At 51.1% G+C, this 23,174-nt stretch overlaps 1 protein-coding gene across 1 annotated transcript; it reads left to right on the forward strand.

Annotated features, from left to right (window-relative positions):
• The first annotated feature begins 8,320 nt into the window (after positions 1–8,320).
• Positions 8,321–14,929, forward strand: LOC128270687 (methylcytosine dioxygenase TET). Its single transcript, XM_053008099.1, has 3 exons — positions 8,321–8,426; positions 12,337–12,471; positions 12,596–14,929. Exons 2-3 carry the CDS (start codon positions 12,375–12,377, stop codon positions 14,926–14,928), a joined length of 2,430 nt encoding a protein of 809 aa, XP_052864059.1. The 5' UTR covers positions 8,321–8,426; positions 12,337–12,374; the 3' UTR covers position 14,929.
• The last annotated feature ends 8,245 nt before the right edge of the window (positions 14,930–23,174 follow it).

The raw sequence follows: 23,174 nt of genomic DNA on the forward strand, positions 1-23,174 counted from the left end.
TGTCGTTCGGTGTTCCACTTTTGACCATGGTTGGTTGTTACTGCCGACGATACGGCGACCTACAACAACTGTCACACTTTCAGTTGTGGAAGCTTCGATCGCCATAGATTATTCAGAAGTTTTCATTTTCCATTTTTTTAATCACACTGCTCCGTAACCCTTTGGCCTGGGCGCCACGGCAGGGCCGGGCCCGGGGCCGGGCCGAGAACGAGAACCGTCAGAAAGTAAACACGCCACCGTCTGTCGGGGGCCATATTGTCACCCGTCGTCGTCGTCGTCGCCGTGGTCGTCCTCCTATTATCGCCTTCGAATGAGGTCACACAAGAAAAAAAAAACCAGAACACACAGACTGTTTGCTTTGAATTACTTTGCATTGGCCACCGATGTACGGGGTTTGGTGGTGTGTCAGCACACACACACACACGATCGTGCCTCCACCGTCCGGGGTCTAGATTGTGGAATTACATCAGCGATTGGGCCGCGCATTATGTAACGTTAGCTTTAGCGCGCGCGCCCGCCAACTGGCTCGCTGTTCTCGTTGGACCTCTCTCTCTCTCTCTTTCCCCCTTTCCCTGTGCCACCCGAATTATCTTTCCCCATTCCCCGGCCCCACCTTGGGCCGACTTGTGTGCTCGGGCGCCAAAGTGTGCCAAAGAACGGGACGGTCGAAATTCTTGCTCAATTAACATATTTCGTTTGTTTGTTTGCGTTTGCGTTTGCCGCGTTTCGGATTACCGGATCCGCGTAGTTCCCTATTGTTTTTCTCGTTCTTACTGGCGCAACACCTTCGCCTTCGTGCCTTCGGTGCGATCGATCATGGCTCCGGGCTGTGGAGGCTTCATTTGGTTTTCATAGTGTTTGCTTCTTTGCCTCTGTTTCAATTAGTACCGTACCAGGCGGATCGGGTTCTCTCCCTATCGAGGTTGGGAATGTTCTGTTATGCTGAGGCAATTCGGGTGGTTTACTTTGCCATTGAAAGCTGGCAGAGCATAATAATGGAGCCGAAAAAAAATGGCAAAAATATAACTGTTTGCGAATTTAAGGTAAAACTGTTTGCGTTTGCCAATATCAGCTAGTAAGGTAGCACCAATGCTTTGCAGTCATTTTTATCAGTATATCAGTATCGGATTCAGTTAGTTTCCTAGCAAGTAGTGTAACTCTTTGTCTGTCTAACGCTTTTGGTACCTTTATGATAGTTTGGTTTTTGATATATTTAATAATTATTACGGATCTGTCCGTTCTACGAATAATAAAAAAGTAAAGCCGCTGAAAAAGACTTTAGCAAGTTTCACTCCGATAATCCATAGAATTTCTACAAGGATGGGTTTAAAAAACTATTCGTAAATTGGTCGATAGATAATAACGGTCTATCTGCGATTGATTAAAATCAATTTCCAAACACGAAACGCTTTTAATAACAAATAAAAAAATAAAACCGATCGTGTTTACTTACCATGTTTGTAGACCGCTTTTAAACACTAATTAAATATGTTTATTCCCCACTGGTACGAGCGAGCGCTCGTCGTTTCATCCCACTCCCGAAGCATGCCCGTTATCAGTCACGTGTTGTTGCATTCCTTCGTTTGGCCGCCAGCAACTCAGTCGGTGGGTTGCAAACATCCCGTCCAGGTCCCGTTTTGCAACTCAACCGCGCGCGACGATGATTTTCCGATGACGCCGTCGAAATAAAATAGGCCACGAGCAATTTTTCCGCTCCCCCAGCCGCCGCACGGGCCAGCCGGCAACCTTCCCAAGCGTCGCCCTCGCTCGCGGCAGCCGCTCGTGGCGATTACCTAACCGCAACAGTCCGCCACAGGCCGATATGTGTCCGGGGCCACACCACTTCCGAGCTCACGTTATTGAGTCATATCTCACACGGCGTCCACGTTTGCACCGAAACCCGCGTGTCCTCGTGACCGATCGCGCAAAACCGCGCAAAACATCCTACGCTCGCCCGACCGTGCTCTGCGTGTGTGCGTGTGTTTTGTTGAGTGTGTTGGATTAGAATGCGGTCCTCCAAGTGTTGTGAAAACGGTTCGGGTGTAGTTTTGAAAATATTTACCAACCTATGGCTGGCCACAACGTGGCATAAAGAATTTCAAAGCTCGCGACGTCCCACGGGGCAGGAGCAGAAGGAAAACGAGAAGGTGAAGAAACCACGAGGAACTTGGGCAGCCCGGTAGGTGGCTCAATTACGGTCAAACACGTCGCCAGCCTCGTGAAGTTAATTTCACCAATATGGTCCACAAATAATAAGTCCACAAAGTATTACACTAATGTGGTTTTACTTGTAAGATTAATTAACTTCATACGTTGTTCACTCCTTATTGTTATATTGATTTTTGTTCCTTTTAAATATTTTTATTCTTATATTGCCTAATTGTCTTATTTTTTTTCTTGATAGTTTTACTAAGTTTTTCTATGTTTAATAAACATTTTCGAGATGCGATTTTTCAATTTCCATTTCTTTTTGCTCAACGTTGCTATTCGTTGTTCGTCTCTACTCATTGGAATAACATTGTTTGAATGATTTTTTATTTGCTGTCGTTTTTACGTTTTTATTGTTTTGCATTTTCGTTTGCTGTTATATCCTTCTGTTTACATTTTGTATCTCGCTTGCTTTCGTATCAACGTAAAGACATAAAGTACTCCTGCTTTTTACAAAAAACCTTACGCACGCTATCACGCTTAGCTAATGATTGTAATGCTCCGATCAGCCTCGGGCACCGTGTGAAACGGGGACTTTGTGTTTTCGCCTTCGCCCCGGGTGCTGCTGTTTGTCGAAACTGCATGCGGCCAATTTTGCAACGATTGCGCGACCCCACCCAAGGACCAGGCCTGGGCAGCCGGTGAGTGTAAGAAAAATGCTAACAAAAATAAAACGAAAAAAATGGCCAAACTGCGCTCAGCGGGAGCCACGGCCGAAGGGCCTCTTGCCCCGGTCACATGTTGTGGTGAGGGACAGAGGGCTACCGTTGCAAAACTACAAACTACTGTGGGTGAGTCGAGAGTGTCATCGTCACATGTCGCCGGCTGCGGAGCACGCGGCACGCGGGAGCTAGCTCGTGGAGCTGATTAGGAGGGGACCTGCAGGGGGAAACCGGGGCCACGGCACCGGAGATGGAGCGACATGCGCTGAGGTTGGCACTCTGGGTCCTTGCGCGAAGGCGACGCGCGCATGTTGTTGTTATTAATTTTTTTTTCAATGCTCGCGCCATTCCGTTGCGCAAATCGCGGCGGTCGGGGCTCAGTGAGGCGGATTGTTTACTGTGGCATCATTCCTTGTTTTTTTTGCATCCCCTCGGGTTCAATTGTTTGATTGTTTCCCCTATTTTTCAACCATAACTCGGGCCCGACTTCGATAATCGGTTCGGAGCGTTTCGATGACACACGAGACCCCTTTTTGTGCAAAACACACATTGGAACCATGACGCAACCTTCGGACCACGGGGCCACGCAAGAATGTTTCGACGAATTTCGTCATCAGAATGCAGGTGATACGGGTGGGGATGCGATCCGGCTGCCGGCCATTGCATCATGTGGTGTGACGGAGAACAAACAAACCCTTGACTCACGCGGATCGCGCTCAATTAGGGCTCGCTGATCGTGAGTAATCTGGACGATTTTTCGGTGACATTTTTCCAGCAGTTTCTAGCGAAAGCCAATCAATTTTCCGCTGGAAAACGAAGCTCAACCGATGGGTGGACCGGTGAGTCAACGACCTTTGAATGCTTTCTACCGACAAAAAGCTTAAAAATAATCCCCCTCTTTTGTTACCGGTCCCGGTTTTTATCAGATTAACTGTCACTTCGATATGGCACACAAAACAAACAAAGTGTGGCGAGCGTAATAAATACGTAATTGAGGTACATGATTGAACACGTCCCGGGACGTGTGACGTGTGTCCTGAGCAATGACATCAGTTCAGTTGCACCAAGAGCTAAGAAGACTAACTATTGCTTAACGCTGCTAACAGGTCGCTATGATAAGAAGGCTCGAGTCGTCATTAAAACCTATTTTTGGACCTTGGACACCACCACACACGGTTGCACCACACGGTGTAAATAGAACGCTTCCAGGAACGCTTTGTTGTCATGTTTACCGCATTTCTCACAGCCGATAAATGACCATAACGAACCAAAGATAACATGGACTGAAAAGTCCCGAGTCTAAGGTAGAATGGTGGCCGCTGGGAGCCAAATCTGACGAATACGGTGCATCTCGGGGTAATTCGAAGTTCAATTCGTGTAGTTATGCCATTGTTTTGATTGACTTCTTTGCAATTTCGTCCTTCAAACGCTTCAATAACGCTATATAATATTTGCCGTTGATGGTATTTCCCTTCTCAAGGTCGTCGATGAATATTACACCACGGGGAATGTGAATAACGCGGAGATCGATAGCAGCTCTCATCCAAGTGATTTGGTAGTATCCTGAATCAGTTTTGTTTTTTGGGGCGCCTGGTCCCTGAAACCACCGGCAACCAGGCGCCTCCATTTTTATTAGAAAAAGGGTTTTTTGGTCGTTTTTCGATAAATGCATGGTTCAAATTGATCATTTGATGTCAGTAGCGATCGGAATTAACGTTTTCATAGGGTTTTAGGAACTTGTGACACACCACACCATCAGAAAGTCTGTTTTTTGGCGTCCTTCGAAACTTTTTTTTGTTAATTCAAAATCAGTATTTTGGAATTTTTTAAACCGCTCAAAGCACAGCGATCTGCCAAACACAAGTCCCGACAAGCATTTGGTATGGTTTCGAAGCAGTTTTCTTTAAGAAGAGCAGAAAAATTATAATCCCTGCAAAACGTCATTTTCAGGCACAAAAGTTGACATAGTTTAACCCTTTCAATGATGGGTTGCAAACCGAAATAATTTTTTTTTCGACCTGAAATCATTTACCTGATGTCAACACAAGGTAATGATGAATGAACAGCGAAACTGGGAAGTCCCAATCGGCAGGTACAGCCATCTTTTTAAGTTCCCGATTTTTGACGCATACACCTAGTAATATCCTTACAATGTCACCTAACTCACGCAACTTAACTTTTCGATCATTCAAAACGATTTTGTGGATTTACTAAAAAGGTTTTCTGATGTTATCACCTCATTCGGACGACCTGTGAGTTCATCGGTGTCTCTATGACCACGTTTGAATGTCAGCAAATCAACGTTTTATTGTTGTTTCGGATGAAGCGGAGTTAAACACTTTTCAAGCCATTACTTCGCTTGAATGGTATTTTTTCCATCAAGTGTCAGGCTCCGGACTTTTCAGCCCATGTGTTTTCACCTTATAAGGATACCCCAAATCTGTTGAACGGCGTGTAAAATAACAATCCAAGAAAAGGCCCCACAATTCGATTACTGTCGAGCAGATCGATGGAACCCTTTGTCAATGCACCCCTTGATGGGGAGGTGCATCGTTCCAGCTCCGGTATCGAACGGCCGTCCTATCGATAACACACACGGTGTCGTTGTCGCAACGGCCTGCCGATTGATAACAGCGCCACCCCGTCTAATGCCGTTCGGATCCGTCTCCCGGACTGGACTGGACCGGGGTTTTTGGTCGACCGTCCCGGAAGCGGAAGCTAGGAGCTACCTGCGCCCGGGATGGCCTCCTCCGGAAATGGCTCGTCACGTTGCAGCGACCGCACCGGGACTGATGTAATGGGGCGTGCGGGCGTGCAGCTCGGACAAAGGTCATCCTCGGGGTTCCAGAAAAACCCACCCATCCAGGTGGGTGGGTCGGGTGGAACATAACAAATAAGAAAAATGCGCGCGCGCGCGGCCCAATCCACGTGTCGCCGCCGCTTCGTCCCGATGACTCACCGCATCGCAATGTTCTAGCGGACGACGGATGGCACGAATGGCCGTCGTTCTCCATTTTGCTTTTGCTGTTAGATCCATCTCTTCACCTTGATAGTCGCACCACCCCCTGCCGGGTCCGGCGGGTTACCCTGGGCGACGCAGGATGGGGGGTTGGCGGCGGCGGTGTTCATGCGTAGTGCGCCTGCATCATCATCCACATGCAGCTCGCGGGGGGGGCGGAGGTTCTTTGTTGTCCGGCCTCTGTTTGTGAGTTCTCGTCCGTCTCGCGTCGCGTCGCGTTCCCGTGCAGACCAATTCACCCAACCCTGTCCTCCCCCCTGTGTCGGGGGTAATGGCGGTGATAAAGAAAGCGAAACCTTCGTGTTCCGGACCGCGGGACGCGGGACATGGAGTACCGCACAAACAAAGAGCGCGCGTTATGTCTACCCCGCAATGGGCCCTCCGATAACCCTTTTCCTTCCCCTGTCTAATGGGACCACGCACACACACAGAAACGCTGCGCCAGGACTGTCGGCGTTACGTGTGTACTCCTTCGTAACGCGCGCGTTCTCTCGCTCGCTTCTCGCGGGGCAGGGCCGTCGGGCCGCCGGGCGCCTGGTGCCGGGTGTGTGCGATACCCCATCACTGACCTGGCATAATTTCGCGCCGGTTGAGTGAACGCTTGCGTTGCGGCACCCCCCCCCAAGACCACCACCCGCCGGTGGGCCGAGTCGAAGGGTGGCGCACCGAAGTGAGTGTCGCGAGCGTTAGTGAGTGACCGCGCGGCCTTTTTTTGCTGCCGCCGGCACCCAATCCAAGCCCGCTTCATGCACCCCCCAACGGGGTCTAGACGCCGCACCCACCCCCGCCCCGATTGTGAGCCGCCCCCGTCACAGGACACTCCGGTAGGTTAGTGCCATTTATTGTCGTCCTCGAATCTATTACGGTTAGGTGTAGAACTTAATTCTTGTAGTTTTTGGAACCCATAAGACATTTTTCCAGTCCTTCCCACGGCACTCAGATGTTGGGAAACTGTCGTGTGGTCAACGCCTAACATTTCTGCAAGTTCTGTTTTGCATCTGACATGCATCCGACATGCATTCCGATCGCGCAATGCTACCAAACCTTAAAACTGCAAGAATTAAGTTCTACACCTAATACTATTTTCGCCCCTGGTGTGTATCTGTGTGACCTAACACCGGGACTGGCCGGATCCGATGCTGACCGGTGCATCGTTTGGGGCCGCCCAGACCGGATGACGCATCGACGGTTGCCGGATCAACCGGACACACAAAGAAGAAGCGAAGCTCCGGTCGCAGATTGTCCAATCCCGGCCACTTTCTTCTCGGTGGCTGGCGGGGCTGGGCCGTAGCGCCGTGACCTAGAATACATACTGAGGCGACGGCGACGGCACTCAAATCCGATTTCCGATGGCGCAAGAAAGGAGCCACTTCCGCCCCACGGCCACCCTGTTGCGGCGCGTCTGGGTCACTCGTTCTCTCTCTCTCGCTCGCTCCAGTTCTCCCTGTGTGTGTGTGTGGTCCAACACAAACAACGCGCCGCGGCGTTTTTCTGTTTCGTCATCGGCCGCCGGAGACGGATTGAGTGCCCGCGACTCGCGGTCACTCATCGTGGCCCGGTTTGAGAGGCCCAACGGCCGCCCGAATGCTTCTTCTTGGCGAACGGCACGCGGGCCACGCTAGTCCTCGACTAACTCGCACCGAAAGCGGACGCAAAACGCAAAACTTCCCCCAAGGAGAGAACCGCGCGAACCAAGTGTTTTCCTCGAGCTTGAGGAAAGCGAAACAAGAAACAAGTAGTAGCAGAGTAGAGCAACGTGACCAAGATTTGACAAGGAAATCGTGTAGTGGGGATTCTGATCGAGTTGCTGAGCTTTGTGGAACAGACAGCCCCACCAATTTACAAGTGCATTACACTGCACTGCAGTCTGCAGTCTGCAGTCATATCCGCGTGTGTGTGTTGGTGTCTCGGTGCAACCTAGACTAGCGCGGCGAGAGGCGTTGGTGGTCTTGGCCTTGGCGAGAGTCCACTACCCGACCGTGACCGTGGTGCCGTGGAGTGGGTGTTGCAGTTTATCACTGCAAACCGCCCAAGTGCAAGTGCAGCGTGCAGCGTGGCGATCAGCTTGTGGCGTTCATTCACATTCGAAGGTGGAGCATAAAACAGAGCGAGCGAGAGAGAGCGGAGTGTCGGAAGGTGTCGAAGTCTACCAAAGAAGTGAGTGGAAGCTCTGGAAGTGAAGTGTGAAGTGCTGGGCGCCCCCTTATCAAGAAGGAGCAACAGAAAAGTGGGTCAGCGTCGGCAGCAGCAGCCGCAGTGAAATCCAGAGTCCGGCGGAGAAAAACAAACCAACCGGCGCGTGTGGAGAGTTTGACCCGGAAAAGGGTTAACCCCAACAAAAAAACCGAGTGCACATCGATTTCCGGTGTGGGGATCCGATCCTGATCGCTATCAGCGGGTTCCCAAGAATTAACAGAGTGTGAGGAGAGAGGAGTTTCCCCGGTGACAGTTGAATTGACAGTTTGTGTGTTTGTGGAGTTCATCAAAGTTGGCGCCCATCCACGTGCAGCCATCGCCATTTCGTGCCGACGCAAAGAGTGAGTATCTCCAGCGTTGCTTCATAAATCTCTGTTGCTTTCTGTAACGGTGTGTGATGAGCGTTACTGACTCTGGTGTTCCTATCGTCGGCCCAACAGTTTACGAAGACACAAAAATGCGGAGAGCCTGATTCCGTATGGTCGGATTCCAAGGCTGGGCGCTGATAACGCCGTTTGCCAATTTGTGGCCCATTTTTTTGGGTTTGTTTTCGGAAGCGTCCTATCGGTGGTGCGTGACAGACGCGCGTCAGAGTGGCGCGTGTGCTAATCTCGCCCCTGACACAGTGGCCTTTGGCGTGTGGATTTGAATGGAACCGCTATTGCTCAATGGTGGAGTGACAGCACTCTCTCGAAAAAGCGTGTGCTTTGTGGGGTCAGTTCCAGGAGGAAAAGTCCCACGTCCCCGACTGACCTGGAACTTTGGAACGTTGCGTGGGAAGCGCCCAGGAGTCAGTGCGGTGTTGTTATTGTTGCCTCCCCGCCTGGACGATGATGCGACACATTTCTGCGCCTCACGCCCGCTCGGTGGTGGGGTGTTGTTTTGGCAGGAATCCAACGACCTCGCCGGTATGTGGGCCATCTTGGTGGTGGTCGTCGTCGTCGTCGTTAGGCAATCGATAGAACTTTCCACACACATCCGATTACCGTACCGTTTACGTGGTCGCCTCGCGCGGTTTGTTGACCTTGCTCGGCCGTTGGCGGCCGTGTTGATTTGAGATAGGCAACGCGGCGTTGATGATGATGATGAAACACAATCCTCACTCACACACGGAGCTCGGAGCTCTCTCGTGGCGAGGCGCAATATTGGGGCGGCCGCGATAATTCGTTGTTATTGTCGTCCGCGGCCCAGCCCGGCTCTTTCGTCCACCTTTTTTTTATGGTATTTTCGTTGTCGTCCGCGGCGGCTTGATTTCCGAATGGGGAACCTCTCCCCGCCAGCGCGGCTGACGTCATCGGTCATTGCACGGCGGTTGGGTCGCGTTGTCGTTGCACAGAACGAGAACATCGTCGGTCGATCGGGTTCATGTCCGCGGCACGACGACGACGATGATGAGTTGTCTGCCGTTTGCTCAACATTGCGAAACGGGCCACCGGTAGTTGCTACGCCATTAAGGGGGGTTGGTGGTGGGTGGGGAGCACCCATGAGTCACGATCGCCACTTTTTTGGCGCATTTTTTGTTAATGGAACCACACAGAATCAACCAGAACCCAAATCCGAGAGAGAGAGCGAGAGGGAAGCGACAGAGAGAGAGAGTGAGAATGATCGGAACGGAGGAACGGAGGCAGCGGAAAGTCCTTGACCCCGCCGGGCGGCCGAGGCCGAAAATGAAGCAATTTTCGATCGATTTCATCATCCGGCACGCGGCAAATCGCTGCGCAAAATCCCCCTCCGTGTGTGTTTGTATGTGTGTGTGGCTACCCTCCACACATACACACAAACACACCGATAGTGGCTCTCGCGCTCGCGCGGGGTGGCGTTCCCCGGCGTTCTTTCCCTCCCACAGCGGAGTCCGGAAGTCACCACCACCTCGTGGTTCGGGTGTTTTGTTTTCCTTTCCTCTTCCCCACATACCCGGCCACCGGCTACCGGTTGCGTCGTGTTGCGCGTCGCGTGGAATTCTTAAAACACCCCCTGGCCTCACACACACACCCGCGGAACCGTTTGCGGATAAGCCGTTGCGGCGGTGTCTCCGCGCATCGATCCACAAACTGTATCGGGGGGGGGTGGATGGGGTGGGGAACCACCATCACGGCGGGTTGCGATCAAGGACGGTCAGCGACGCCATTTAGCACGCGAGGCTGATCGAAGTTGGCTGCTCCTGCTACGCTCTTACACCTTCTGCATCGATCGATGATGTAACCGGCCTGCCTGGATTACCTCCAGGCTTTGCACCAAAACGGACCAAAAACGAACCAATTTCTACGGGCCAACAACCACAACAACATATGGTTGTTCTGATCCAACCCAATTCTTGTTCTGATCTGGCTCTACAACCGCCGAGCTGATCAGGTCTTGGTTTAGGCACCACAGACAATGTTCTCTGTTGTTTTCTGTAACGGTGTGTACTCACGGTCGGAGTTGTGGGATTCATCTCCAGCTGGCCAGCTGCATGACATTCAATTACCGTCACAAGAGCTCTCTGTACCAACATGTTTGAGGCAATAGTGACAAGTGGCCACTCGAATCTGGGACAAACATTCCACAATCCGTACTTCTACTTCGAATCGGCTTGTTTTGGAGTGACTACGGAGAATGATCCGTCGGGTGAGTAAGTCACCCGCAGCCCAACTGACCGCGTAAACTAATTTCCTGGGATCCTGACTGTTTATCGGCCATCGGCGGGGGTTCTGGGAATTCGCAACGGTCTTAGCGCAAAACGCACTTTATCGCCGTCGTCACCGTTGTTGTTGTTGTTCGGGCCGGGCCGTTTTGCGTCAGATCATAACTGGTGGTCACTCTCTCCTCCCCGGTACCGATGCGCATCGTGGAGACGACGCAAAACAACAAATTCCGCCTCGGCCGCCGTCAGTGGTTGTTGTTGTTGTGGTACTTTACCTATCCTATCTGACACACACCGGTTGCCGAGGGGAAATCCAGCGGCCGTGGTGTGGACACAGAACACAGATGCGCAGGGATCGATTTGCGCACCCGAAATTCGGCCCGAACCCGATAAGAGACGGGAGCGGTAAGAAACAAAGTGCGCCGCGCGATCTGGATGAATCTGGATGGACTCTGACTGAGTTGGCGTTGTTGCAATTCCGCGCGGACTCCGAGCTCAGTTGAGGACAGTGGAGGACTCTGGTTCGTGTAGGGTGAGGGTGTCGTCGGTCTATCTGATAAGAGGCGCTGATAGCGAGACGACCGATTGGATTCACCGAGTTGTTTATGCGAGCCTCCAAGAACGCGTCATACGCCGCGCGTTGGTGTCCGTTACGTCATTTCCTGTTGTGCGTTAAGCAACCGAGGGGAACCGATAGCAGCAGCAGTACCGATAGCGGCGATGTTGTGTAACGATCTCGGGAAGCCCCCTGGTTTTTTGCTTCCCCAAGTAGGTCTGCTCGTCTGTGAACTTGGAGCACATCCCTTGGAGCAGTCCATAGATAGCTAACGGGGTAAACCTTTGGCTCATGCCCTTGGCTTCTGGACGACCCTCGTCTGTTGGTGTCTGGCCACGTGTCTGCTGCTCACTTTCACGCGGCTGATACGCACCACTAGAGCGCTCCAGGTTCGCCGCGCACCCCACAAATCCAATCCAATTCCCTTCTTGGTAGCGATGTTGTGGCGTTGTGTGTGGCACCGATTGCATCATCATCACTACCACCTTTGGTCCCCGCACGTTTGTCACATGTTTTCTTCACGTGCGCCGGGCTTTATCGATCTCGGTGTTGTTGTTGCCTGTTTGTGAGTCAACGTGCATTACGCAGTCCACTGATTAATCGATTCGTGTAATATAGGGTGGTCCCATCTAGTGTTTGGATACCCTTTGGGGGATGGGACACAAAATATCGATTGTAGGTGTCGCCCATGTTCTCAGCTTCAATTTCATCGAAGAACCGAATCAGTCTCCTTCTTTATTTTCGAAGAAAATTCCGAACCAAACAGTCAGATGTTGTGTGGGTGCATTGGATTCTCTTGCACGACGTGTGTACAATTTGAGTTGGAGACTCACCACTCTGGAAATGAGTTTTGAAATATTTCCCAATTCCCGACAAGCGTATAGCGTCCTATTTCGCAAATTTCAAAGATTTGGCTAAGTGTTTACAATCTCCAGAATGAAGTTTGACGTTTCGAAAGTCAAGTAATTGATAGTTTAAAATCCAAACACTTGATGCAGCGCACCCTATATACTAACTGCTCCAATGACTAACGGTCCACTTGCTTTCCCCCGTTTCCCCCACCCCCCCGCAGATGTGCTATTAGTGCCAGCGGACCCCAGCGACCCTAGTATGATGGTGGCGGACTTCGTGACACGACAGCAGAACGGTTCGCCGCTGAACGGCGAAATACCCGGCCAGAATCACCACGCCAACTCCAACATGCCCGGTAAGTGTTTGCCCCGGCCACATGCCCCCCGCACCACGACGACGACGACGACGACGCTGGTCCACGGCAAGTTCCCCGTGACTCATGCGCTACCTTTTCTCTGGCGGGTTTCTTCTCCCCACAGCCCACAGTGCCTTGCTGATGAGTAACAACAGTAGCAACAGTAACAGCTCCGGCCGGGCCAGCCCGCACACCTCGTCCGAGTCGGAGTTCCCGCAGAACGGGTACGAGCTGGCGGCGCACCTGAAGCGCAAGGAGCTGTTCTCGCAGCGCAAGCAGCGCGAGTTCATCCCGGACAACAAGAAGGACGACAGCTACTGGGACCGGCGGCGGCGCAATAATGAGGCGGCCAAACGGTCACGCGAGAAGCGCCGCTTCAACGACATGGTGCTGGAGCAGCGTGTGGTCGAGCTGACGAAGGAGAACCACGTGCTGAAGGCGCAGCTGGACGCGATCAAGAGCAAGTACAACATCTGCGGCGAGAACCTGGTGAGCGTGGACCAGATCATGGCGACGCTACCGACCAACGAGCAGGTCCTGAGCTCTACGAAGCGCGTGAAGTTGTCGAACGGTGGCGCGGGTGGCCGATCCACTAGCCCCGGTGGCCAGTCCGTTTCAATGTTCCCGCTGTCGCGTAGTCCCTCCCGCCAACGGACCGCTTCGCCGACGCAGTCGGACCCGTCAGGACCGGCCGCAGCGACGGTGGAGGGCGGATCCCCGCATATACAGCTGTCGCAACCCTCGCCAACGCCCTCGTCGCAACAGGCGCCAGTCATCCACCCGAACCCGAACATTGAGTCGCCTCCGCCCCAGGGCGGCGGTTTGGCGTCGCCTCCGGTCCACTCCTCGACCGGGGCGATCCAGCATACCGGCTCGTTGCCGGTGCACGCCATCTACCGGTCCATCGAGTATGAGCGGGGCAACGGAGAGGTGGTCCACGGGAAGGTGTCTCCGCCACTGACCGGGCGCAGTCCTTCGCAGATACGCCTGGAGCTGCTCGAGCGCAACCTGGACCTGGATCACCAGCACCACCACCATCACCTCCATCAGCATCAACAGCAGCTTGGACAGCACGGACAGCAGGGGCAGCATCACTTGCAGCCCCACCATCACCCGCTGCATCATCAGCTGCAACCGTCGCACCACCACCATCAGCACCAGCACCAGTATGGCCACCACCAACACCAGCGGGAAGTGATCCGGGAGTCGGTGATCGATCATCGTGGCGAGCACCACCACCCGGGCGCTCTTCAGCATCATCAACTGCAGCAACAGCAACAGCAGCCGCAGGCACAACATATCCATCACTCCAACCACCACCACCGAGTGCTGGCGGCCAACGGTGGCCACGAGCTGGTGGTGGACGACCGTGACGATCGCTCGCCATCCCCTCCGGCCCCGTCGGTGGCCCGCTTCGGTTCCCCCACTACGACCACCACCACCACCGCGAGCCACGCCGGTTCTCCGCCGGCGGCTACGGCCGCTACCTCCAGCACGAGTCCTTCCGGATCGGCCGGATCTCCACCGGCGCACCTACCGCTGGCGGCCCACTCGCACCACTTCCCGTCGCATCACCACCCACACCACCCGCACCACCTGCACCATCCGTACGTGCTGGGTGCGACCTCACCGTACGCCAGCAGTTCCTCCACATCGTCGCCGCCCGCTTCGGCTGCGGCCGTAGCTTCGCTCCCAGCCAGCTACACGACGGTGGCAGCGGCTGCCGCCGTCGCAGCGTACGCAGCCGGTGGCCTCTACGGTGGATCGCCACCCCGGCATCACCCGGCCGATCTCCTGTCACCGAGTGTCGCCCTCACGCTGACGGCCAACGTGCTCAATCTGAGCCGTCGGGCACCATCCCCGTACGAGACGGCCGCCAGCGGTAGCGGAGCCAGCCCACCCCGCAGTGCATCGTCCGGTGCCGAAGACGAACCGGACGTGGGGCGGGATACCGGGCGGGAGCTGCACGAGCACGCCAACAGCCTGCCGGTGAAGCTGCGCCACAAGTCACACCTCGGCGACAAGGATGCGGCCAGTGCGCTGCTGGCGCTGCAGAACATCAAACAGGAACCGGTCGGATCGCTGCGATCGAGTTCGCCCTCGTGGGATGACGGTGGCGACGGGGGATGCTCGTCGGATGAGCGTGACTCGGGCATCTCGACGAACGAGTGGCCGACGAAGGCGGAACAGAAGATGATGCCGGCGTCGCCGCCGGCCGCAGCCGCCGGTTCCAGCAGTAGTAGTGCTGGCGGCGGATCGGCGATCGCTAGCACGGCGGCCATGATGGCCAAGATCACGTCCATCCCAGCATCGGTCGTGATCAGCAAGAAGACGGAGGAGAACATTCACCTGCAGTCGAAGCTGGCGCGGCTCGAGTCGGAGGTGGCCACCATCAAGAACATGATGATCTCGAGCACGGCCGGCAGCGCGTTCGGTGTGACGGCGGCCGCCCAGTAGCAACCGTCCGGTCCTCTGCCATGGGCACGCCAAACGGGATGAGCGGGATGAGTTCCTACGGGCCCAAGGAGAGGGCGCAAAAAAGGGCGAAGACCTAGGGGAAAGGAGAACGAACGAACGGAGGCGGCCCCATTTATGTTAGTGGGTTAGCGCTGCTCGGATTGTGGAATTTCTCCAAAGCCGTCGCCGCCGGCCGCTGTCGCGTGGAGAAAGTTACGACAACTCTTAGGTGGCTTCCCCAAACGCACCACGCCTTCCCCCCGTCAGCGTCACCCTCGATAATGATCGAAGTGTGCCGTGGTTGCCGCCACGAGAAGAGAAAGCCTCCTCCGAAGTCAAGTGTATCGCTTGGCTTGCTTCGACGGTTTTGTGTGTTGATTTTGCCGCGAAAGTGCGAAGAAAGTCGCAAAGCAGAAACCGGTCAACGCGGCGCGTGAGGTGGCCACAGGAGATGCACAGAGGAGAGTAGAACGAAGCACGCGGGCGCATATATTTATTTCGGACCAGGTCCGGAAGGCCCCCACAGAACCCGACAACACACAGACGCCAATTGGGGGGGGCTCGTCCTTGTTGAGCAAACAGTATTTTCGGCTCTAGAAGAGAAAGTGTGCGCAGCAGAACTGTAAATGTGAAAACCGAACTACATCAATCCTATCTACTACACGCTAAGGTAAACTGTATTTTTTTATACAAATTGTGTAAACAGTGCTGCTGCAGCATTGGAAAGAGCGGAGGAGACAACAATTAAACATACTCTCAGTCCATGTATGATAATCGTTTAGCGTAAGGCACAAACAAACGAAATGAAACTGGTTAAACAAGGGAAAACCCACAGAAAGTATATAGCTAGAGAGAGATCGAGAGAGAGAGAGAGAGAGAGTGAGCGCGATGAGTGGATTGTGTAAAGATTATGCGAGTGATAAACGCGCCCATGGTTTTGCGGGGATGGAAAGGAACGTTTTATATTTATCTTCAGGGAAGATTATCCTAGCGTTTACTACTCCTAACTCTAATAGATAGTTGGTTTAAGATTGACGAGATTAGATGCCCCTAAGCTAAGGTCCTTTAAGCGCATGAACATTAGACACGTAATACATACTTATCAAAAACACACATGGAACACGCCCGTTCTCCGATTCGAAGACCGGACCGGACCGGGCTTATCATTTATGCTGCGTCCGGGCAACGCACTTGGAACACAGTTCAGGGCAAGGAGCGGGAACGGGGAAAGTGAAACCAGCAGAGAACCAAATTGACCACCAGAAAACAAATCTTTTGTGGATGTGGCTGGAATCATACCACATAAAACAAGGAAGAAAAAAAACATTAAAAAAAAACTATGGAAAACCGGAGGAGCAAACTTTTTCGGAAATGTGATATAACGTAGGTTTGGAACTGTTTTACATACACACACACTCATTATGACCCCTCTTGATACCCCTTCTACACACACACACACACACATCAGACACACAGAGTGGGACCAGCGGCAGTTTACTGCAGGAGCGCAGGCAGTGCCACCCTCTAGCGCACTGTCGCGCAGAGTGTTTTGGCGTTTTGGCCCGCATTTTATGCTTTTAACAATGATAATGATTATTTCCAATGATCAGGTACAGCATCTTGTGTGGTACATGTGTGTTGTTTTGTTTGGTTTTTACATTTACTATTTGCTACTCGGTTTTCGTTTTTATTACTATTATTTAAGGAATGCATATAGCGCATAGCGTCTAGCGGCGCTAAACTATCTATCGGTAAGTTTAGTTTTTCTTCCATGGAATAAACAGTTTCACCACGTGAACGCAAAAGTATGTCATTGTTAAACTGCTACAGTTACAGAGAGCAAATTAGGGGGGGGCGACGACTATATGTTACAGTTGTGTAACTGTAAGTTTCGTAGGAGATAAGCTCAGATTTTTTTCTCTGCGTATGTTAATGTGTAAGGATGATTACCCCGTAGCTGAGCTAGTTTTGTCTGTTTTTAATAAGTTTCTCCATTCGATGTGCAGGACGAAATCAAAGAAGGAAAATCCTTTTTTATTTATTATATTTTTTATACAAAACAAGCATGATAAAGAAAAATAAAAATTATTAAAGAAATCAACCACACAAGCCTCTTAATCTGTAATCGTGTGCCGAAATGGAACCAACTGAGAAACGTTTTTATTTTATCCGTTTGTACTTTTGAGCAAACAAAAATCAATGAAAGAAAGAAAAATCAATGAAAGGTGTATGCAAAATGCATTTTGTCCGATGTTCGGCCGCTGTCGTTAGTATTCCAAGGCGCGTTGTGTCCTTGAAACTTTGCATCTTTTCATTGTTCAAACACTTTTCACTTTTGCGAACAAGGGCGATGGTGAAAAATGTCTATGGATTGAAACAATCTACTGTGTAGGTTCGATTTTACGATTTATTTATGCCGCAAACAGTTCATTGAAACACAATATTTTACATCATCGAACGGATAGAACAACATAAAATAAATTGAATCTGTAATCATTTGTCTAACTTTGTAAGATAATTTTATTCCATTCGAACGATGAAAGGAATAACAATAGGGGCGATGCCGCTATATTTTTGATGTGTAACAGACCAGAACTTTACTAGCGTTTTAAGAAAACTACTATAACATAATTTGTATCAAATTTTCCTATCAAATAAACAAAGGTTTTTCAAACAATACCTTGTTAGTGTGGAGCTTAACAGTAAACTTATATCACTCCCTCTGTCCATTTTCTGGTCCGGAGAAAAAAAACTTTGCTACTTTCTGTTACAACATTCCACAGGATTCCTAGGCTGCTGTGGAGATAACCATGGTTTGGCGGCAAAGCTACCGAATGTAACTTTATGGCTGAACATGAAGATTAAGCTAATGTTTAGCAAAGTGAAACATTTTGAAAATGCTGTGATAGTTATTGCTTTTTGTGACTTCATGCACTTGTTTATTTCTAAACTCACGTCTCACGTTACCACAAAAACCCGTTGATTAGTGTATCTTCTGGAGAGGTGCATAATTACTAGCGTTGCAGGGTGCACGACTGACCTAACTGCCTTAGAAGTTTGATAGCAAATCAGCGTCAGCGAGGGAGCTGCAAAAAAAACGACCTAATGTGTTACGTGTTACATGGAACGGAATGAAGAGGGCTGCTGATACGGAGACGCAGAAAAACCCAGCCGCGGCGAAAGTAAGTAACCTTTATGTGTACACCGAACCCGAAAAAAGCGCCTCCCATTTGTGGTGAAGTTGCGAAGGTGTTTTGCTGGTGGTCAGTTCGCATAGCCCCATCAAGAAGAGGCGCGGAGGCCGTCATGGTGCAGCACATCAAATGCTGCTCTGGGTTTGGAAAGGCTACGGCGATCACGTTGCAGCGCAATCCGAAGTCACATTGCACGGAAGGTGATGCGCGTGGCGTCTATTCTGCTCGCAATCGCGAACGTGCGTTCCGTTCTCGGCCGGCCGATGTGCCACTTACGCGATCGACTGACGTTGATAAGCACGCGGCCCACGGAATCTCCTCAAAGCTCGCTTTCTTCGGCAATCTTTTCGCGCGCCGTCCTTTTTTGCTCCGTCGCCAAAGCGGGGAAGATTTCTTCGGTTCGGACGCATGTTCGTGGCATGTGAATTGGGAGTCCACCCCTTCCGTGGGGGCCATGCACCTTGGGTGGAACCATTTTTTGTGCTCCCCTGGAGTGTTTGACGCAATATCACACCAAACATAGTTTGGCACGGGAGTTGGAGTTTGTCGACACATTCATTTTGCTTCAACAAGAATCAGCACTTTAAATGCTAATTTCTTTACACGAATGAAGTATTTATTTATATCGTTTATATTTTAATAATTTGGTTTTAATGAAGCATCGTACCTAGGTTATAATGAAGCATTTTTTTTAAACTAACCTAGCAAATATTCATTCTCCCATAAAAGTTTCCTTTTCCTAGAAATGTGATGCTTTTTTGACCATGCACTGTTCATGTAAGGAACGGATCCCAAATGGGCTCTTGGTCATTTGGTTTCGACATATCAAAGGCCCAATATTGGCCCTTAATTTTGAGCTATACCCCGGCCACCGAATCAGCTACTCTGCTTTTGCTCTGCAAAAAAATACGCAACGAATGGACAACGTGATCTGAAAACTCAGGCGCCTGAGCCGGAAGTTGACTCGCGCTGGCTGGGGCCGTTCGACCCAAAACATCCGTCCGGCGACACACAAACACCAACAACCAGCGCATGAATAAAAAAGAACCCCAAAGGAACCTCCGCTTTCAACCGATGGACACCCTGGGGGCGGGAGGGCATGGACCATACGCAGCCAAGGGTGACGTTGATGCCGTAACGACCCAGCATAACGAAGGCGTCTGCCCGAAGGGGTTGGCTCCATTGGCTCCCTCCTTCGACCGAAAACCGAAAAGACCTTGTCCGGTGCCGTTGACCCAATTTGTGTTCCTCGGGGTCACCGCTCGTTATTGCCAGCAGAGCCCGAGCTTCATCAACAGTCGTCGCACAGAGGGGTCCGTGTTCCTTGGTGCCGTTTGTTGGTAGGTAGTGTTGAAGTCGTTGAAGGGACCACCCAGTGCCCGGTGTTGGCAATGGTTTGGTACAGCAGAATGGGGATTAACTATGTTACTGGTGGATATGGTTAGAATAAATGTGAGGTAAGTAAGGTAAATAGTAGACCCAACAGCCGTTCATCGCATCAAAAAGTGTTCTGTAAAAACTCGTTACAACTTAAATTCGAAGCATTTTATTATCACCGTTATTAAACGTGGTTAGAATCTGTGACATATTGATGTTTCCTGTAGCACCATGGGTTGGGCTAAGTGTTACTTACGGTGACACACTAAATACGCATTAATTCTACATTGTGTCCTGTAACAGGAGTCCACGCGGCGGCATCCACCCGGCACTGATTCGCGACACCGCAACTAAGCCTTCTGCTTGTTTAGCGACGTCAAACAGCTTCGTCACTTGTTGAGGTGGGCGTCCGGTGTCCGTGTCTGTTTAGCGCTCATCAGTCACACGCAGGGGCACGCCCGACGTAATTTGAGCCCCATCCATCGCCGCCGTTGCTGCTGCGGTGATAGTGATCAATAATGTCGGTGTTTACAAGTTTTGCGGGCTGATGGCGCACAAATTTATGTTTTGCATCCGACCGTCGCCCGTGTCCGTGCCGGCACGAGCGCTGGCCCGGTTGTGTAACGTGCCCGGCCAACCCCGGCGGATCGACCGTTGCTCCCACGTGAGCTTCGTGCCCGGGAACGAGAGTGCCACACGTGAGCGGCGGCGGCGACGGCTGCTGAGAATGCCTGCCTAGTGACCGCAGAACGCGATTCCCGTGCCGATGACGAAGTGCATTCCAGAGCGTGCTCGGAGTGACGCGATGCATTGCAACATGCTCGATGGAAGGCTTCATTTCCGGTCGCCTTGGGAACGGTGCATTTTCAAATTGATTCTAATTTTTTACTTTTATTAGGTAAAACATATTTCAATTGTAATTATATTTTATGCCACACTTGAGACGAGTTTTGCAGTTCATTTCCTTAGAATTTATTTCCATGCCAGAAGTTAAAATTATTTAACTAAAATTGATAATGGACCAGACCGGTCTAAAATCCATTCCAATTAAATTGAAATCCTCTTCTTCACATTTATAGCATGCAAAAGAGTCTACTTTTTGTCTACTTGGAGCACCCATCGCAAAGTCGCGAGTCGCGAGTCGAGCAGGAGGCTTTATCGGGGCGCCAAGAAAAATAAGCCCAAGCACCGGTCTCGGGTCTGAGGGATGGAAAATCACAAACCACAAACCATCGCGGGTGCGCCGACGAAAAGCGCTGTGATGAGCGGGCTGTGGACTGCAGCAGCAAACGATCGCCGATCGTCGGCGTCGTGCGAAGAAAGCGCCCAGCGCCCGGAGAAAAGTAGAAAGCGAAAGAAATTTAGGTTAAGTGGTCGAATGAATGCAGGCAGAGGCAGCGAACGGAGGCAAAAACGTACAGGGAAGGTACACGAAGGATGATGGTACACGAAACGAAAAGAGACGCAAGAACCACGCAAGCTTATCGGAGATCTCGTCTTTCATCGAGCAAATGTTCGCGGGCGCGGTTAATTTTTTCCCTTAATTTGGCACATCAATCAATTTTCGCGATCGCCCGCAGCCCATCGCGGACCCGATGAAGGGCGCTCCAGTGTGAAGTAACATCCGCGGGAAGCCATATTTATGGAAAACAATTACAAAACCTACGCGCTGCGCCGCACCGCGGTAATGGATGACTTTATGGTTGGCGCGCCGCGTTAGTTAGTTTGGTGCGCGAAGTTATGGCAATTGTTTTCTCCCGTTATTTTGCAATCGACCGGTACGCACAGTGTTTTCGATTTCTCGTTTGCTTGTTAGATCGCTGCGTTGGTTGTGTACCGAGCTCATTACGAAAGGCAATAGCTGAGCGTACAGATGATCTGGTTTAACTGGATCGGTGTGAGAACAGTTACACTCATCCAACAATTAGAAAAACAGTCTCTGACAGTCAGCCAAATGTACTTCAGAGTTTTCCACATTCAATCATGGGTCGGCGGCATTTGGCGATTTGAAGGGAGGTTTGTTAAAAATCCATTAAAACAACAGAAACAATATTTGCCATCACGGTCGCCATCTGATAAAAGGGCGAAAATAACTATCGCGGCAGATAAACGATGAATTTATTTTATCAGACCTTCGAACAAGGAGTAAGATAATAGTTTAAAATAAAACTCATACACACATACACGCTTTCCGAATCCGAACCGATATCGTATCCGAATTGGCACAACCCGGACTTCTTCAATGGATTGCAAGCGGAACCTGACTTCACCGCCAAATTTCCAAATATAGACTGGACCCCTTATGGCATTCCTTGCATTCAATATGGCTGACAAAATCGTTTCAAGGACAAATTTGGCAAAGTTGATCAAGCTAGATCGTTCGGTAATGTCTTCCCGTTGATTGATTATCCTTTCTGGCTTTGTTTGTTTGGGCGGAAAAATTTCAAACATCTACAGCGTTTACCGATCGTATTATTGATCGTATTAATTTTCTCGCTTTGTTTAAAATAAAACAACGGCACGCCGCTCGTTTAATGGTGCCCTCCCTGGCTCCCTGGTCGCATCGCGGGAAATCGTATCCCGACGAAAGGGACACGCGAAAACGTAATCGATGTAATCGAAGAAAGCGGCCACGAAATGTCTCTCGCAATACTTTCTCCATTGTGAAACGAGATTTTTCCACCGCCAAGGAGGTGGCGGTTCCTGGTAATGGATCTTCGCCCGCCCGACGGAATGACGGATCTGGTCGTTCTTCGTCGAGCCTCTCAGACCGGCTCAGTCAACTCAGGCTGCTCGCTCGCTGCGATCGTGCGGCAGAAACGGCCGCAGTGGCCATCTTTCGCTCGTAACAGGCTCCGGCTCGGAGCCCCCGGGCCTGTGGCCCGGCCTTTCTCCTACACCGCACCATCTTTTACACACGCGATCCGGCAACAACAACAAGTTTGACCTACATACTTTCTTCTTTCACTCGGTGCGGATGTATCCGTGCTCGTTCCCTTAGTTGGTGCTTTCTTTTTGCCTTTGTTTCCCATTTCGTTTCTCTCGTTTGTGCGTGTGTCTGTGTACTTGTTTTATCTCTTTCTCTTTTACTTTTTACTCTTCGTTACTTGTTATGTTTTTTACTCGTTTTGTTACTCTCTCTCTGTCTCTGTCTGCTTTAGCGTGTTGTTGGGTTTGTTTTGTTTCGTCCTTCTCTTCCATTGCATGGGTCGCCCGTGCCATTTGGCGTAGCTTTACGCGTTCTTCGCGGTTCGTTAAGCACACTCCGGTTCCGAAAGAAAGCGGCGGGTGTAATGGAAGTGATCGCGCGGGAACCAGGCAGCGGCTGGCGGGTGGCAAGTGACGTGATTGGGGCATTACAAAATTAATTATTCCGCGCTACAGTGACTTCATCAGTTGGCATCAGTATCGGCGCACCGTTCTGCCTACCATTACTCCGTAAAGGGGGGTCTGTGTGGCCTATTGCGGATCGGTAATAGCTGCAAAACGCGATGCTTTACTAAGAGAAACGGCACTGGTGGCTTACCCTCTTTTCACAATTGTTTTATTTGTGTGTTACATTTGTTATGATCTGTTTTAGTGTGGTGTATAGTTTTTACCAGGCATTACTCGGTATGTGTTTTCTATGCATCTGGTGTAATGCTGGAATGATCACTGTGTTTATTTACATTTTCT

The sequence above is a fragment of the Anopheles cruzii genome, chromosome 3 (genome assembly GCF_943734635.1).
Source record: "Anopheles cruzii chromosome 3, idAnoCruzAS_RS32_06, whole genome shotgun sequence".
NCBI classification, from domain to species: domain Eukaryota; kingdom Metazoa; phylum Arthropoda; class Insecta; order Diptera; family Culicidae; genus Anopheles; species Anopheles cruzii.